At 36.2% G+C, this 20,208-nt stretch overlaps 1 protein-coding gene across 1 annotated transcript in view; it reads right to left on the bottom strand.

The window, feature by feature from the left end:
- Positions 1-2,691: 2,691 nt before the first annotated feature.
- Positions 2,692-20,208, bottom strand: part of LOC128987856 (soluble guanylate cyclase 88E-like) — a 283,796-nt gene continuing 266,279 nt past the window's right edge. Inside the window, exons 14-15 of the mRNA XM_054408910.1 lie at positions 6,643-6,812; positions 2,692-3,205 (exon numbers count right to left, since the gene is read on the bottom strand). Coding sequence (XP_054264885.1) covers positions 2,999-3,205; positions 6,643-6,812 — 377 coding nt within the window. The 3' untranslated portion in view covers positions 2,692-2,998. The remainder of the gene's footprint in view (positions 3,206-6,642; positions 6,813-20,208) is intronic.

The raw sequence follows: 20,208 nt of genomic DNA, 5'->3' as shown, positions 1-20,208 counted from the left end.
TCGTTACATATCACAAACGTAGAGAGAGGGAGATCTAGGAAGATACAATTCAATTTTAAACAAACTACAATTTAAATTGTCTGGTAAATTTAAGAACTATTTCTAAGGAAAGTTAATATTGTCTTCAAACATTGAGATTGTTCTAATTTCTATTCATATCGCCGAAAAAATAAACATTTAAAAGTTTAACCATAACATCAAAATAGACTTTTGTAAACTTAAATGCAACACTTAAAAAACATACAATTTTGATTTAATATCAAGAAAATTCTATCAACCAGAATATTACTCTAACATATACAATTTTAACCTATAAAAATAACACGGTTTTTTTATTTGTAAGCACTTCAAAGTCTCTTCACACTCAAAATGCAAACTCATATTTAACTTGTAGCTAAAAGTGAGTATAATAAGTGAAAGTAAATTTATTTATAATTCCCAAAATATTATCTACGGTTTCCTTGGACTTATAACGGCAATGATAAACTATAATAGAAAAATCCGGATGAAACACGTAAGTTTGTTTAAAAAAAATGTTTCGTTAATATTTGCCATTGAATTGTTACTACAAATATTGACATTACAGTCTTTTACATTTGACCTCTATCAATAATTAAAACATTTTATTTGTTAACTAGTCGAAAAATGTTATTCTAAATGTATTCTTCAAAAGAAAGAATTGTTGTAATCCAACCGAACAACGCTCTTTCATCCGGAAACTTCAAAGCATTTAATACAGTACAAGAGCAGTAATTAATTTTTAACTAAAAAGTCACAGTAAGAAGCATTTGTAAAAATATAATTAATGAATTGTAAGTTATTAGTTTGGTTGTTCTTTTAACTAGAATTAATGAAACCATACATTTAACATTTTAAGTAGATAATGCTGGTATTTATTAGGCCTGATGTAATTATAATATCACTCAAATGTGTAGGTGCTTACTCGATTCTTTTTACAAAGCACAAATAAAGCTACAACTATAGTTTTTAACTGTGCCAATGCACGTTGTCATCTAATAACATAATTTCGCATTATGAATAGGCCGAAAATCATTTCAAAGATTAAGGATTCGGAAAGAGTAAACATACTTTTATATATATGCATGCCATGAAAACATTCACGAAATCGTGAAACTAGGCAAACTATTAACCTAACTCATAGTGTATTCCTTGTTCTAATGAGTCGGCTGTTCCAGATACATATCTCATGTAAGACTGGTTGAGCCAGAGTGTGCTGATAAAGCCAAACTATTTAATATATTTAATAAATTAAACTGCTTGATAAAATGAAACGAAAAAGTGTTTTATTGAAACAAGAAGGTAAACAATTACATACATAAACATACCACTATGAAACCATAGTTTATAGACAACCGACAGTTTTGGTTAACAGAACTTTTGCTTCGAAAAGAAAATACAAATCAAATGTAAACCAAATTTAGCACGAAAAATAAAATAAAAGTTTCCAAACATTTAATATTCCACTTTAATTAACTAACTGCTTTGATTAAACTACTTAGTAAAATTAAGTATAAACATTGTAGTTTTTCATTAACACTCTACGTATTCATCTGTATGGGTCTCTGGTCGAGATACTTTTTAAGGCTATATTAATTTACTATTTTTATAAAAAATGTTTAAGGGGTTTATTGAACCTTGATTTTTTTAACACAAATATGTATCTGGCCTGTCTGTACAACATATCAAGCAAGTCAAATGATGAGCCTATCCTGCAGTAAAGGTATTATCTTAACTGAAGGTTATAAGTATCTTCGCCGGGATGCGAACATACAATATCGCCGCATTTGATATATAGTCCGCCGTGGTATCAACTGAGCCACCGACTCACTACAAACAAACAACAAATAAATAATAGATATGCGAAGTGAAGCAAATAAACTGGGAGTCAAAACAGACTCTTTTCCATAACTCGAGACCACCTCACGGGTCTTTACGAGATACGTTAACCACTAGACTTGCAAGATTAACCAATCATCCATCTACGAAACTATTTAAAAGATAAATGATAGCAGATGAATAAAATCGAAATAAAAACTAAATTTTAAGCAGTAAGTACGATGGAAATAAACACTTGGCATTTTATTAAAATATTCAGCAGACAGCAGCACACTCTTTTGTTACGGATCATAAATTATAATTTAAACTTGCTGTAAATAATAAAAACCAAACGGCGCTTTACCATATTCAGGTTGTCACGTAAATAAACAGCCAATCTTAGGGAAATGTTTTTATGGGTAAAATTAAACTGAAAATCAAGAATGAAACTAAGAATAAAATATCTTTGTTAACCCGTTATCTGCCGTTTTATTTAGCATGAGTATTTTTCTAATCGATCATTATGAACCTTGGTATGTATATTAAGGTATAACGACCCCAGGTTTAAAAACATCGTATGGTTGGAAAAACGGCTGAAATGTCAATAGTTGTAGTTGTAAATGAGGTGCATCGTCACTAGCTTACTTAAATTATTTCTTATTCGATCTTTTTGGGCTTGATATCGTTAGATAGGAAATTTTGAATTCTAAATAAAAGTGTTCTGGACATTTTTTATAAAATCAGCCTTTTTTGTAAATACCGTTTTAAAATAAAACGGCCGCCATCTTAAAAAATAAAATTTGGACAAGCATAAGTCTTATCTACCTAAAAATTCAAATTTCATAAAGACCGTTAAGGAAATTTTAAAGATGAAAAAGATTAAGGTGCGCATATATATGTTCAACAACGGTTTTTAATTCCATTCTTGATTTGCTCTATAATTTAACCCATTTAACCATTTCCCGGAGTTTAACTGTTTACTTACGAGACGCCCTGTATAGTCAACAACAAACATTCTCATTCACTAAAACCTTCCCTCGTTCTATTTCAAACCTTTCCTCTGACCGTTATCTAAGATTCACCAAAAGTCATTCCAACACGTTGAAGCCTGTAAACAGCAACCAAGTAAGGATCACAGCAGTTTCTGTTGGAGGTGGAAGTCCTAGACTATCCCGCAGGAGTGACTGTGTTTTCCCCCGGGACTCTGGAAGCCTGCGCAGCACTGTTGCTGACTCACCAGACTGTTGGTGCTGCGGTTGACCTCCGCTCTCCGTGACAGACACCCATCGGACCGCGAGGTGGCTACCTGGGGACAGCGAGGTCCAGGTCCAGAGACGTCCCTGGTAGACGGAAGGGACGGAACTGTCACCTACAACGAGTATAAACCACATGGTTTCATTAATCATGCTGAAGAAATTAAGTTCGATTTGTAAAACGCCGACACACCAGGATATAAATTTTGAGACAAGAGTGACTGAAAAGTGTTGAATGGACGAGATAATAGCTTACTTGCATAAGATCAGTTAATGCTTTAGCTAGGATAAGGTCTGTAATCAAGAAAGCTGTGTTATGTGTTTAACCCTTTCCTTCCTATAATATCCACGTGGATACAGTTATTCTTGATTTTTTTTCTCTGTTAAGACAGTTTTACCCACACATTTCTATTTCTATGCACTGTACAAAGCAAACATTCTTCTATGAAAATGACATTTTTCAACGTTTTAAGCACTGAATTAAAAATAAGAAAAACTATAATACAGTTGGATATACACATGATCTGATGTGGATGAATTTCTTCAACTTTTAGAGGTCAGTATAATATTGCTTAACTCTCAGTTTTAGGGAACGATATCAAGTACACCAGTAGACACCATAAATTAAACACCTCTAGACAATTTTAATATTTTTATTGAAAATTATTTGTTTGATATGTTTGTTGAACATACTAACATATACCCACAACAAAATGGATATAGCCTATATGCCACTGGTCTAGAGATGCAGAAGTTTGTTGGGATACTGCTGTACACTGGCATTGCCAATTTTCCCCAGTATCGTATGTTTTGGGGAATGAAAACCAGATTCCCACCTGTTACAAAAACAATGAGCAGAGGCAGATTAAGTTTAATCTCAAAATATTTTTACCTGGTTGATAATACAACACGAGTTTCATGGGATAAACTATACAAGGTTCGTCTCTTGATTGATTCTATTGTTGAATTTTGCAGACAAATACCACCAGAACAAAACCAGTTAGTGGATGAACATGTGATATATATAAGGGTAGCTAAAGCCTAAAGCAGTACGTGAAAAAAAAGTTGGGGTATAAGGTGTTTATGAGATGCAGTGCGACAGGATTAATGGATGACTTTACCATTTATTTTGGGGAAAGATTCATGAGCTGATTACAATCTAGGTTTTTCAGGTGACATTTTTGTAGACACATGCCAGAATTTACATACAAACAAAAACTGTAGATTGTTTTGACAATTGGCTTACTTCGGCAAAACCTTTCAAACATTTAAAAGATCAAGGCAATTTGGCCACTGATATAATCCGCCCCGTCAGGAAATATGATTGTCCTATGCTCAGCGAAAAGAAACCCAAGTACACGACAGTGCCGTTTAACAACAAAAAAATGGCTTATTGGCCGTTAGATGGGATGACAATAAACAAATCACCATGCTATCGGCCATTGACGAACTTGAGAGGTGGGACAAAAACAGGCTACAAATCGATGTTCTAGGTCCATCCATTGTACAGGTATAAAACCAGTCTATGGGTGTGTTGGATTTATTCAGAAATCTTATTGCCTTCTACAGAGTTGACGTAATGGGCAATGGGGGGTATATGTGGATTGCGCACTGGTGTTACAATGCTCCTACTGTTAATGATTGGGTACTGAATCGGAGGCACATGGCTCAGTTGAGACAGAGTATGTAATATTTATTACTAGACTTCCAAGTATACATGCGGAAGCATTGTGCATGAAAGACACGGTGCCTAAAATATAACAATAGTAAAAATTACAACCTGAATAATGACTTTTGTAAGACCGAATTTAAAGAATATTGTAAGACTGAACAATATTGTAACCCTACAATAATTATTAGTCGTAACTGTTTTTCCATTAGTATCTCTCTTTTATATTTTGTTATTTTACGTAAATATACATAAACATTCAAGAAATAATAGTCTTCTACGAAATAAAGGAAGTTTATTTCTTGTGTAGAAAAAACTGTTCTCTAGCAGAATCTACTTATATTGTACGGTGCCCTGACAGGCGACACCCTAATAGAAAATCCTCCAAGAAAATAGTTGACAATCTTAAGAACTATGGTCATTCAAGAAAAAGAAACAGCGACCTATGATTGCGTTCACGGAAGAAATGAAAACTAAAATCGTCGCTTGTTTTTAAGTAAATCCTAACTCAAGTACAAGAGGAGTAGCAGAGATTTTTAGAGTATCAAAATTGTATGTTAATAGTGTTCTGAAGAAACATAACTTTCATCCCTACAAGGTTACAGTCTTCCAGGCTAACCTACCCGGTGATGAAGACGATTACAGTCTTGTTACTGGTTCTTAGACCAAGCTTTAGATGATCCAAGCCTTGAATCCAAAATTATTTTGACGGATGGAACTAATTTATCAAATAAAGGAATGGTGAACAGACGAAACAACCACTACTGGTCTACCGTAAACCCTCTAATTGTTAGAGAAGGCCGTGATCAAGTTCGGTTGTCTATTAGGCCTAACTGCTGGAGTGCGATACTTGATATTAGGATATTAGCCGTCCATTTTTACGAGGGTTCCCTAACAGGCGTCAGTTATCGAGAAATCTTAGAACACGTCCTTGTTGTGGCCTTAGAGAACATTCCTCTTAACACAAGATAACAGTTGATCTATCAACAAGAAGGGCGCCACCTCACAATAGTGATATAGTGTACACTTTTCTGGACGAGCATTTAAAAATCAATCAATTGCTTTCTAGCTTTTCTACTCAAGGCGAACAATTGATGTTCAATATACGAGCACTACATCTACTTAGCTACTCAGATCTGTATCACATAACCCAACTTTAACCCAATTACATGTCACTAGGCGAGGGTACTTAAACTTAAATACGTACAGTATAATCTTTTTACCAATAGTTTACAAGATGCAGGTATAAGAAAGATAACCAGAAATTGACAAGATGATGTTTCACATGCAACAGTCTCCAGTGAAGTTTCCAGTTAAATGCTTCAAATCGTAAGGAACAATATAGTTGACACCAAAATGTATAGCTAAAATATAGTAGCCATCACAAGCCACGGCGTACCAGTCATCGTATAACACATCCAAGATGGCATAGAAGTATAAGTCTAATAAATTAAATGAGCCTCCCACTAAGTGTCCTAATATAAAAAAACTTTACTTTCTCTCAAATTTTCTTTATGATTCTGGTTGATGTGACAAACTGGTATAATATAATTTATATAAAGTTGTCCTTTCATTCAAGCTTGGTTAAAAGATTGTCATATTCTGCAGAAATCTATAATTGCTATCAGCGCACTATGTCGGCGACTGGATTCAACCACTTTTAATTGTATTTTAATACTGACATGTATTTTAATACTGACATGTATTTTAGCCTAAAAGAACACTACCTGGATGGAGGGTCGCCTCTCCTCAGACTCCCTGGCAGAAATCTATAATTGCTATCAGCGCACTATGTCGGCGACTGGATTCAACCACTTTTAATTGTATTTTAATACTGACATGTATTTTAATACTGACATGTATTTTAGTCTAAAAGAATATTACCTGGATGGAGGGTCGCCTCTCCTCAGACTCCCTGGCAGGCGGGTTGGGGGAGGACGTTCTTCTACCGCAGGGACTGTGGGGCCGCGGAGGATACTCGGGACCATACGATGCTGAAGACTGCAGGAAGTTGCTGCCGGTGCTGATAGCAATCACAGAGGTCGACCGGTATTCTGTAAACACGAGGCTTTATATACAATATCCCCCCCTATGCATAGTGTATGGAGAAAATATCGTTTTCGTAAAAGAATTTTATTTTGGGCTATGGTTAGTTATATATCTTTTGGGGCACCCCTGAATTTGGAAATTGGTTTTTCATTTGATGGATGTATGTATGTTTAATATCTATGCAACATTCAATCAAAATCACATGCAGATGAATGGAGCAACATATTTTGAGAAAGCTTAACATAATTGTGCGAAAAATGCCAATCGATTCTGTTAAATCACTATCACTCACCTGTTTCTGTTACTAGTCACTATTGCACACCACGCATTTTTTTTGTTTCAAGGGAATACTCACAATAAAGTCATTTGATGTATTATTTATCATTTGTTTTACATTGCAAATCAAAGAAGGATAAAAGAATAACTGCATACTAATTTTAATCATGGAATAATTTTACTTTAAACGAGTTTCATGTAAAGATTGTAAGTTTCTAAATTAGTTGTGGCAATTCATTTTACAATAGCATTAACCTCTAAATATGACTTTAAAATTCGTTTAAAGATACGACATAGTTGAGGAATGGCTGTTCGATACCATTGCGAAAAAAAATTAATTTTATATTTAATAAAATATAATTGTAATAAAATGAAAGAGTAAATTTTAGTAATGCAAAATTGAATAGGTAAATAAATACTCTACTGGAACTAATTTAAACATTGCTATATTCTCAAAAGCGTTTGAAAGTAATATGTATTATTAGGAAGCATCCTTTACTCTATTATAGTGTATTTATCAGTTAGTATCTTTTAGTATATTTATTTAATCGTTTATCTTTACTTAGATAAGACAAATTACGATATTTCTCTCATAACCATAACTTAGTTATTTACTTTATGTTTCATCGTTACTACTAGACGATAGATTTTGTGAATTAAACTAAAACTAATGTCATGAAGATTGACTAAAAGGCGAGTAAAGTGTAAAAATCAATTGAAAAGAGTAATTTCCCTGAAAGATATTTTTGGTCAAGAGAAAAGCAAACATTTCCAGCCAAAGTTGAAAAGTTTCATTCGAGAGATTTGTGACTGAAGACTCTTTTGGCAAAAGCTACTAATACCAATATTCTAACTACTCGACTCTTCATGCACGAAACGTTAAGTTTATATAGTTGATTATTATACTCTACACTCAGAAATTTGCAGCATTTATACCAAAACTATTGTGGTAGGCATTGCTCCTTGTAAGAACATTTATAGACAACATTGTGCAAATTATCAGTTTGTCATTCCATCACACAAACACTCATGAACCAAATTAGCTGAAAATTTAAAATATAGCCTATGCATTTAAGTGTGTACCAGGTTTATTGTACAGTATTACTGTTTTATTTACTTTATTTTTTACTTAGTCTTTTGCATCAGGAAAATGAGCGATACATATTTATTCATTTCAATGGCAACACACATAGAATGCATTCATTGCATTTGATTTATTCTCACTCAATTAGCTATTAGTGTAGTACTCATGGTAAGACCTGAGTCCGGGACCGATTTACTTTTTCGTTTTGAGGTCCCTAAGAGGCCAAAAACACTATCCGGTCAAGTTCATATATTTAGTAAATTTCTTTCAAATTTGTTATGATTTCGTTATTTTTTCCTACCTAAGTAATTTTTTTGCAAATATTATAAATGCTTTGTGTTTAAATAAGTTGGCTTTAAATTTAACCCGTTACATGTTTTTCGTAACTTTACTCTTTGACCCCCAAAACTTGGGTTTACTGTCAAAATTTGAAAGGTATTGCCACTCTTTTTGAGCCTCATGTTATTTTTATGGGGAATAACATTTAAATTTAATAACTTTGGTATAATCATGTGAATCGGTTAGAAACGTGCTAGAACTTGAAATTTGGTAGTATTGTAGTATGGGACCCTAAATTAATGGTGGAATTTGCAAGAGTCACATTTTCAAATTTGAGCTCCCCCAAAAATCCAAAATTTCGGACATCTAAAAAGGACAATACTTTTTTTACGGCTATAACTCAAAAAACGGTAAGAGCTAGCCAAGATTTGAAAGAATTGTCATGGTCAGGAATTAAATTTTCTACAAAACTCTCTCAAGCGTCTTCTATCTATTATTATTTGGCAAATAAGTTAATAGCATCTTTTTTATAGTGTCTATCAATGTATACATTCATTTTTTGTATGAATATTCCGATTGTGGAAGCGTTAAAATTAAGTAAATGATAATACATACTCTGTATGTTTTCACTCTATCATGAACGTAAAAAAACGCATATAGTTAAGAGGAAGTATACATGTTCGACAGCTACATGTGGGTCAAACGAAAAAGGTGTCAAACGAAAAACCGTTCAATCCGTTCGGCCATTCCCAATCAACACGAATGGAAAGGATAAAGAGAAGAAGAAAGGGAAGAGAACGTCCATTGATTGAAGAAGCTCGAGAAACATACCATAGGGCTAACCCGTCAACATCGTCTAGTTTATCCTTTGAAGTTAGTGAAGTAGCCAATAACAGTGAGTTAAGTGGCGCAAATTCAAACGAGACACCATACTGTTTGTCCAGTAGTGAGAGTGATGATACTGGAGCGAGATTTAATTTATCGTCCAGAGAAAACGAAGAACTTTTTTCAGAATCAAAATACAATAGTATCTTGTTACCCTGAGTGTTTTTCCAAATTACCAGTTGATGCAAGAACCATATTCGGAACTCCCCGGAACTTAAATTTTAGGTCTTTACCCCCTGGTGAATATTTCCACATTGGCTTAAAAAGTAGCTTGATAAATTGTTATCATAAAAGTCAGAAGTTCTAGAATTTGTACATGTATTGTTTAGCGTTGACAGGCTGCCTGCTGCCTTTATTTAAGAGTAGTAAATAGTGTAGTAGTACTTGTGCAAATGCCCACAACTTCATTGCGGAATAATGTTTTCCCATTGGCGTTTACTATGGTCAAGGCAAACCTGAAAGGTAAGAAGCGTTTCTTGAACTTTTCTTAGAAGAATTAATAGATGTTTTGGAAAATGGAATTTTTCAATAATGTTTCTGAGAGAATTTAACTTTTGTGGTTTTGTTGTGACGCTCCAGCAAAAGCTTATCTTCTAGGCACCATAACCCACACTGGTTTCATTTTTCATTTCATTTTTCATTTTTATTTTCCACGGCAATGCTATTTACAATTTGGTTTCTTCAGTTGCACAAGATGCAAAGTTAAGGGTGTGACGTATGATAGAAGGAGGATCTTTACTGCAACATATTGCCCACCTAGATCAGATTGTGATTTTTCGTAAAAGAAGAGACTTACATTATCAGCCTGCTGATCGTCCCACACCTTTAGTTCCTGGTCTAAAATTTGTAAAATCTGTCATTCTAGATTGCATGCACTTGGTGTGTCTAGGTGTTGTGAGAACGCTGCTTTCAATTGGGTTTTTCAAATTGTTGACCACCCAACGACAAATTTGTGAATTTTTGTTAGTAGCTTGATGCTTAGTGGCGTCATGACTGAAACCAGGAAGTATCGAGTATATCGTTGATACTATCGATAAGCTATTGCTAAGATGTTCGCAAACCAGCATGATCAGGCTACCGTATGTGAATTTCAAAAAATTGGGTTTTTAAAATTGTTGATTCCCACACACAGAACAACTATTTATAATAAATCATTTGTAGTCACAGCATGCCGCCTATGGAACTCTATACCCGATGCCATTAAATCCATAGAAAACCGATCCCGACTGAAGGCGACACTGAAAGAATATTATCTCAACCGGATGGTAGTGGCGTGGCGGGATGGCGTGCGTTAGGCTTAGCTGCTGCAAAGAGTGTATGTGTGTGTGACTGTATGCTAGGAAAATAAATGTATGTTATGTTGTTTATTATTAATTATGTTACGAAATGTGTATTTTACTTTTGTTCATATCATGTATTATTGTTATTACTATTATTATTTAGAGGTTAACTGTAAGAAAGGACCATGAGGTCCTAAGTTCGCCTCAATAAAGAAGGATTTTCATTTCATTTCATTTCATTTCATTTCATTTCATTTCATTTCATTTCATTTCATTTCATTTCATTCCCCGACGAAATAATACCCCATCTTTTATTGTTTTGATCTAGTCGAACTTAAAAAAAAAACAATTTATTATACATACATTAGTATTTTTATACGGTAATAATTGGTTACTGAGATATTGGAGTAGGGGAAAATTGCTATAGTTTGCTTGTTTCTGGATATATTTTGCAATTACGCAAATCTATTTATTTCATGGTAAGCGATTGACGTTACAAAAACACACTCTTTCACCTTTCTTGTTGTAGAAAACGTAAGTAACTCATAGAAACTAATGTTATTTAAGATAAAAATGAATTCGCCATTATTAGTTTAATTTTATTGTAAAGATTAGGCAAATGAAAATTCTTTAAGTCTGCATGTTAGTTACGACGGGGTATTAGTAATTTGTAGATTAATTTATGCTAAGTAATCGTACATATTTGGCTATTTGTATACATATTTATAAAGACTGACCTCCTATTATAAAGCAAAAAACATTTGTGGATGTTCTTGGAGACTGAACACTTCTCCTGATGTTATTTAGACAACAAACTTTGATTTGGGCTGTAGATAGGCCTATTAACTTCCTCCACTAACATTCATTGGGCAGTAGGCTTAGGATACTGTTTTGACTGACTTGCCACTGCCACTGACTTCTTTTTTTATGGGACTTGCGGGAACGATACTTAAGATACTTAAGAAACATTTGCATCGTCCAATGACTCAAAATGGAGGACATGTATTCTTCTGCGACAGCCTGGCTCTTATTCTTCATTTTCATAAGCTGTAAGAGACTGGACTCCTCTTTGAAACTTTACGGCATCAGCCATTCCTCTTTCAAAATTATATAAATAAACAAAATGGAGAAAACGTCTTGATTAAGTTGCTAACTGAAAATTTTCAACTAGGCCTAATATGAGACAATGTATAATTTACATTTTATGATTTATTTTCCACATCAATTTACTATATTCATAAACATGGGTAAAAGCAATTTTCGAAATAATAATGATATTAATGTAATGTGATATTTGGCCTATAGTAGATAATTTAGTACAAACAACATACCTGCCCTAAAGTTAGAAACAATTATTCATTTGTTTTTTTATTTTTTTTGAACCTGCTAAAAATTCACTAATAAATGTTGTGACGCATAGCGGCACGCTATATTTTTTTATAGTGTGTGCGGTTCGCGAAGCCGGGCTGCATGTTCATCTCGTTGCCTGCCGCGACTGCATCAATGCTCTATCCCCACCTTTCCTAGTCTTGTCCTCCTTCTTCGACAACCGGCTACTACACAGAAAACCTCTCCGTAAAATCCAGGATGTCTCTTCGATGTTTGGGATAAGTTATCATACTTAGTTAATATGTAGAAATTAAGTAGGGAAAATGTCTGGCTAAGTCAGGTAACTAGCGGGGAGCCCTTCTGGCTCACCCGACTATGGAAATGTAGGAATTGACAAGTTAGCCGCTGCCACCAACCTTTCGAAACATGAATACTAATCCACATGTTCCCAGAATGTAACTTAATAGTTTAAATCAATTCATACTTATTTTTCATTCAGTATTCAATTACATATCACTCATTTGCTCATCAATAATTAGTAAGTAATTACCCAAGTTCAGTTCATAGTGGAAGGATAGGTTTATATTTAAATAGTTAGTTCCATTAGTTCAAATCAAAGCTGGCTAGGCAAGTGTTCTGATCTGGGTAAAAGGTCTCCGTCCCTCTGGTCCCCAGCAATCTTCCTAATTCTATTGGTAGCAGATTCAGCACGCTGAAATTAAGTTTGGTCCAGACACACCTTTTCCTAACCTATTAGCATTACCCTGTTTATTCCCTCCTGATTACCCGAATTTCCCTCCTCCATCCCATACCTTAACCCCGCACCCCCTCACCAAACGGACCAACGGCTACATATGGTTGCAGGCTTTGGCCTAGATCAGGGTACTTAACCTAGGCAATTTCAGTTTCATTTTTAGGTAAAAGAAGTAAGTGTACATTCTGGGGATATTTTTTTTTTCTCCTGGCAAAAAGTAAAGTGCATTTTTCCCTGACTTAACCGACACGGATAGGTAGGCTAGTGGTTAAGCTGTTTTTGGTTAGTAAATTGGTAGGGAAGTGTAAATTGGTTAGGCTAGGTTGACCAACCAGGATTAGTGTGACATAGGTAGGGCTGTGTGTGTTTTGTCTGTTTTTATGTTACAGGAGATCTTACCACCTTTCGAGCCTAGGCAGTGGACAGTGGATTTAGTGAACAAGTGTTGTGAATTTCGATTTTAAAGTTAAGCCTAGCAAGAGGCATTAGCTGGTCTGTAATATTTAGTGGGTGTAAGGTACAAGGTAGGGTATTAAAACGACCTGCAGCCCAATTTTGTTAAATTAAAGTGGTACTTTGCCCAGCACAAGGTGTTTTTGTTGGCTTAATGACCAGATTATTTTAAATTAAAATCAGCACCTTGTGAACCAGTGTAGAGTCAGTGTTATATGTGTTCTATGTCCTATTAAATAAATCATTTTTCATGCAATAGCCTATTTGTCACCAATTTGTTCTAGTGTAATTTGCTGTTGTTATTTGTCACCTGTGCCTTATTTATTCTTGTCAAATGTATTGTGTCATATGAATTGTCTTTATTACTTATTTTGTCACACTATTGGTCATCCCTTGTAAGCCTTAGTTAGTCATTTTTGTCCAAATTTTCAGTAGAGCAAATCTGTTGGGAAAAGTTACTAGGCTAGGCCTACTTTACCTTTTACAGTAGACAGTTTTTTGGTTATTAAAATTTGTTAATGATTAGTAGGCTAGTTTTTTAAGTTCTGCAATAGTAGTTTAGGTTACCAGGAACCTTATGGTTACCATTTCATTTATCTAGTTTGTTTTTATTATTGCCAGAACTCAGTTTTTGTCTGGGCGGACACTCGAATTAGGCCGGAATCCACGCCATTTACAGTAAGCGCTGTCAAGTAGAGCCAACAGCAATATCTGGTTTTCTGCTAGCAATACAGTAATTTTAGTTAGTGTGTATACTCATAACAATTTGGTTACCCATTTTAGCTGGAAATTCGAGACATAGCCTACGACAAAGGATATTTTACTTTGAAGCAAGGAAATTAGGTATTTGAATGCAATTTGCAATTTCATTAGGAAAAAATTTTGTTTTGTGTCCAATACAACATTTTGAGTAGAGTTTTGAATTGTGTGTAGGCCTACATTTAGGAGGGTTTTGTGCGAGTTTATGTACAATTGTATTTTGTTAAGTGGGGTTTTTTTTAAGCAATCGCCTTTGTTAGTTCGACGAATCTACACTTCTATTCGTAGTCGGTTGAGCAGTTTTGGGTTTCACCGAGTTGCAATTAGGTTAGGTGAATTTAAGAGTTGGTCATGAACCAAGAAAAATCTTCGTTAAATATTCAGGTAATCGGTGACTCTTATGCCACTCGATTTTACAATTTTTGTCAAACCAATCGTCACTCAACTGGAAGATTACAACCAATCTTAGTCAAGGGCATTTCTGGAGCAAGAATATCCGAGCTCAAGAGTTTTGTTAAGTTAAATAGTACTGCGATACAGCCACACATGCCACTGTTGTTTTTCTTAGGTAATAATGATTTTTTGGCAAATGTTGGAATTACAGTTTTTAAGAACTCCTTTTTGTCTTTTCTGAGATTATTACGTCGGAATTATCCTGGGATGGTAGTTGTGTTTACGACGTTACCGCATTATCCAAGGATAAGGAATTCTTTTTCAGCAATCAACCGTCTGCATCAAATAAACAAATTTTTGCTGACTTTACGTTCAGAGTTTACTAAGGTAATAGACATCCCCGACGAATTGAATCACATGCAATATTTTCATGCCTATTATGGAAGGTCAATGCGTCGTGATGACATTCATTTAAATAGCGACGCATTTGCGACGTTTATTCCATCAATAGAAAACTCTCTTTCTCCAACTCTCACGCAAGAATGATTGATCCCTCATTGCAAGCACTTGCAATTTGTCACAAACAAAAAAAACTTTTGTGTGCTCCAGAGAATTACCTAGCTGCGATTGAGTCATAGGCTAATTTTTTTTTTGGGCTTAGTTATTTTTTTTTGCGATTCCTCATTTCTTGTGTCGGTAGCGTTGCCTGGGGTTCCCCCTTGTTCAATTTTGAATTTCGAGTGAGAAAGTGAAGGGGTAACCGTAGGCGGTAGGTGTTTAGTGTTTAGAGAAATATTTATTTGTTTTGTAAGCTTCTTTGTTGTTTAGGCGACATGCCTTCTAGAATATATTCTCCCGAGGAGTTACCAACAGGCACTTCCTGGGTATGCACTCTCAATGCGCAGGATGCGACAAATCAGTGTCATGTTTTGGGGATTGCACCCTCAGCGACCTTGTCAGTGAATAGGACCTTGTTAAGCGAATTTTTGAAAACATTGCAATTGAACGGCGGAACCGAGCCCTTGCCCATCAATGCCAGGCCGGACCTGACCTGTCCAACGACCATTGCTCCAAATCAAACTGACGACAAATCTCCTCAGGTCCTGACCACCACTCAGTCTCCCGGCACGAATCAGGAGGTAAACGACGCCGGCTCTAGTGGCACAAGCGGCGCCGCGACCCAGAGCACCGACAGCGCAAATTCTCTTCAAGCGAATTGGACCCAGTTGGTTCAGCAAACTGCGATCGCAGTCGGTCAACAGGTTTTTTCTGCCATGACCAAGAGTCGTTCCCCCCCTCGCCCAGTTCAGAGCAAAAACAGGGTTTTAGACGATCTCGTAAGGGACTTGCCCGTCACTACTGGTTCGGAGCCTCGTGAATTGGCCGTGTTTTTGATTGCAGCTTCCAAAATATCAAAATTGGATTTGTTTGACGACGAAGATGTTTTGCTAGCGATTCTTCCCCGCACTGCGGAACAGTTAAGGTCATTTTGGCTCAAGGGAATCGCCGATCACATCAATCTGGAGCAGGTCATCTCGCGTGTTAGGGATTTTTTTCTCCCTGCGCAAGTCAGGCATGCGATAATTTCTTCCATGGTCTACAGGATTCAACGACCCTCAGAATCTCTTTCCGAATTTGTCGACGCCATTTCTGCCGCCTCAGCATTGTTAGTCTCTGACTTCTCAGAACGCGATGTGCTCGATACGGTGCTGAACGGTTTGAATGCACCGACGCGGGCGGCTCTTGCTGCTTTTCCTGCTGCGTGTAGTCTGTCTGATCTCCGGGCCTTAGTACCCAGGGTTCAGACTTGTTATAAAATACTATTGTTACAAGTTAAATAGAATGAAATGAAAAGAATACTTTACTGGAAGAAACTTTTATGATGTACTAAATTGGTCAAACTTATTTACAGAATAATTAATGAACAACAGAAAACCATATGTAAAACAGAAACATTTGAATTCTCATAAGGAAGTCAAAGAGTACTAAATATAATAAACAAAGTCCAATAGTTATTATATGCAACACTCCCCCTACTCAAGGCTTCCTTAGAGACTTCATAGGGACGTTAAGCCAGTCCAATTTTCTGTCTTAAAACCTTCAACCTTGGTCCAAGAAGAGGTTTTGTAAACAAATCAGCTAGTTGTTCACTTGTGTCAATTTTCTTTACTTCAAGGTTTCCTGCTGTCACTTGTTCTTGAATGAAAAAGTGTTTGGTTCATAATATGCGTTCCCCGTAACGGCACTCATCACAAAATCTTCAAAACGAATGGGCTGCCTTACCATAGCTCTATCTCGGAGTTGGCGAGTTTGCACAACGTTTTCTTCATGTTGTTCTGCTTCCTCGTCTGTCAATTTATCATCTTCCGATTCATCTTCAGGAATGGGAACATTTTCTACTACAGGGGCTGAACAGTTCTCATCTTTTGCTTCATCGGGGACTTTTTCTTCTGAAGGTATAGGCCTATTTACTATAGATTGACTAATAGGCTCTTTCAAAAATTTTACATCCCTGGACCGAATGACAGTACATTTCCATGAATTCCAGAGACGATATCCATCATTACCATCATATCCAATAAGTTTGCATTTCATCGCTTTCTTGTCAAACTTTCGTCTTCTTTGCTTTGGAACATGGACAAAACAATCTGTCCCGATAACCCGTAAATGTTTTATCGTAGGTCTTTTTCCAAACCATAATTCATATGGAGTCTTTCCGGCAACTGATGACTTAGCAGTTCTGTTCAAAATATAGGCTGCAGTGTTTATCAATTCGGCCCACAAGCCTTGAGGCAGATCACCGTGAGCATGCATCATTGACCTTGCACATTCAACTATGGTCCGATTTTCTCTCTCTGCAGATCCATTCTGTTGTGGTGTGTATGGCATTGTGATCAACTGTTGTATTCCATTCACTTGAAGGACTTGTCTAATACTTTCGTTGTCAAATTCACCTCCTCCATCACATCTCAACTTACATATTACATGGCCTGTGACTTTGACTTCTGCAAGAAACTGCTTCAGCTTCTCTACAACTTGAGATTTTGTCTTCATAAAATACACACTGCGGTAGCGAGTACAGTCATCCTTGAACAATACAAAGTACTTTGAACCTCCAATCGACTCAAAGAAAGGTCCACAAACATCAGAGTGAACGATTTCACCAGGTACTGAAGCTCTGTGTTCATCTCTGTTCCTGAATTGTGTTCTGTGCATTTTTCCATAAGCACAACCTTCACATACCTCATTGTCAAGCTTGAGATTAAGGTTTAGTTCTCTCCTTGCAATTTCTTGAACATGAGTTTTGCTTTGATGTCCTAGTCGTTCATGAAGTAACTGCAACTGATTTACAATTGGAACTCCTTCCATAACAGCCATGAGGTCTACTGATTTTCTTACTGCTAATTTAAACAAGCCTCCACCTGGACTTCTATGTCCTTTGATGAGTGGTTTACCATTTCTATCAAACAAAGTGCAATCCTTGGATGTTGATACAAATTTACTATTTACATTTAAATCTTGAGCAGCGGTTACTGAAAATAGGTTTGCGAAGATACCAGGTACATACCATACATTGGTTAGTTTTACTGAATTCCAAATACCATCCAAATTTGCTTCCATGCAAATTGTTCCTCTACCAATAGCACTTGTCTGTTGTCCATTTGCCATTGTAACTGCATGAGGTAACTCAAATTGTTCAAAGTCAGTAAACATTTCCCTACAATGTGTAACATGGTTGGTAGCACCACTGTCCACGTACCAATCATGTGATACGCTGGTATTATGGGTTTGAAAAACACAATTACTTAATATGGTTAGTGCTGCTTGTTTGGATTGTTTTTCCAAGCTTTTATTTTCAGGTTTTCTTTCAGGTTTTCCATCCGCTATCCATTTCTGACACTCTTGCAACCAATGTCCTTTCTTGTGACAATAGTGGCATGGAAACTTTTTCTTTTTATCATTGTTCTTGCTGTTTTTCTGTAGACCTACTAAGTTACCTTTTCCTTCTTTAGATCTATTGACCGCCATTAAAGCTGTATCTTCTTTCTCTTTTTCCTTTGAAGTCAGCTTTCTTGCTTCTGTACACAGCCAATTTGTAAGATTGTCAAGGTTTCTCGCTTTATCCTTGTGAATCATTAACCAAGTTGTCTGAAAGTTGGAATATTCTGCTGGTAGGATTTCAAAAATCTTGCAAATCAACAATATCTGAGGTAAACTATCTTCTTTCTTGTCTTGGATTTTCTTAATTTCTTCTTGAAGCTTTACCCATAATGACTTGATTGCAGATAGGTTCCCAGCCATATCCAAGTGTTGATCCCATTTGTAGGTGAAGAACAGAGAGCATATATCATAGGCTTTATTTTCCTCTATTTCCGCAAATAGATTATGCAGCTCCTTCCAAACCTCATCTGGTTTTTCTAGGTTTCTTACCTGAGCTCTTACTTCCTTACTTAATGAAGATGCTAACATAAACATTACTTCTGACTGTGTTTTGTTATACTTATCCATCTTCATTTCGTATTCTTTCATTTCTGCAGCTTGTGTTTCATCTTTAGGTCTCTCTGGCAATTCCATTTTACCAGAAATGGCTTCGTATGCATCTGGGATTCCTTTAAGCCTAATTTGCATTAGATATTTCCAATCATCCCAGTTGTCCTTTCCATGCAGCAATTCCATTTTCTGCATAACGAATTCCATACTAAAGATTTTATCTCAAGCAATAAATTATTCTATTTAAAACCTGTAACACACAATGTAAGGGTGTCTGGACCCATAACCTGTTATAAAATACTATTGTTACAAGTTAAATAGAATGAAATGAAAAGAATACTTTACTGGAAGAAACTTTTATGATGTACTAAATTGGTCAAACTTATTTACAGAATAATTAATGAACAACAGAAAACCATATGTAAAACAGAAACATTTGAATTCTCATAAGGAAGTCAAAGAGTACTAAATATAATAAACAAAGTCCAATAGTTATTATATGCAACAAGACTGTCCGCGCGCTGGAACGGGGGCAGGCCGTCTCGCGACCGGGTTTCCCACAGCGCAGTGTTGAGCACGGGCAGAGCTATCAATCAAACCCACCAGGGGAGTGGCGAAATCGACGAAGCAACCACAATTTTCCAGGCCACAGCGTCCAACGTTTCTCAAATGTTCAGCCACAGACTTTTCCACCTCACATTCCGCGTTTTCCGTTTCACCAGAACAATCAGCAATTTCCAAGGTCACATCAACCACCTCAACGTTTTGTATCAAACCGCGAGTCGCCGTCGACATTCCAAACTCAGGGAAACTCCAAAGGGGAGCACCGTTAGGCACCGCAGCGCTTCCCCTTGTTCAGTCTGTATGTCAGGTGCCCAAAAGGCAAAATTTGGTCAACAAACCTAAGGGTTCCCCAAGCATTCCGCCAAACGAGCTTTGTTACGTCACCCTAAATTTTAGGGGAATTGTTAAGGAAGCCCTTGTAGATACCGGATCTTCGTTTTGTTTGTTGTCATCTGAAACTTATCAGCTCCTAAAGCGACATACCAGCGCAGTCGTCAGTAAACACCCGACAACGTTTTCAGCAATATCCGCAGCCGGCGAACCCATAAATTTCAGATTTGCAGCAAAGATTCATTTCAAAATAAAACACCTTTCTTGGACGTATCAATTTTTTGTCACTGATAAATTGCCAGTTCCCATTTTGATAGGGTCTGATTTCTTAACAAAAACCAAGGCAATAATCAACATGTGCACTCACTCTCTTAGTTTTCCGTATGGATCACCTGGATCCCCGACAGCCTTTTCACTCATTTGCACTCCAATCGCCGAGCAGAAAGAACTTTCCTTCAATATGGGGGAAAATTTAAATCCCCAACAACGCCAAGTTGTCTCTCAGTTGCTTTCAGAATTCCCTG

The sequence above is a fragment of the Macrosteles quadrilineatus genome, unplaced genomic scaffold, assembly GCF_028750875.1.
Source record: "Macrosteles quadrilineatus isolate MER2022 unplaced genomic scaffold, UCM_ALF_1.0 Scaffold_2__2_contigs__length_208266976, whole genome shotgun sequence".
Lineage (NCBI taxonomy): Eukaryota > Metazoa > Arthropoda > Insecta > Hemiptera > Cicadellidae > Macrosteles > Macrosteles quadrilineatus.
This window is presented reverse-complemented; position numbering and strand designations above follow the sequence as displayed.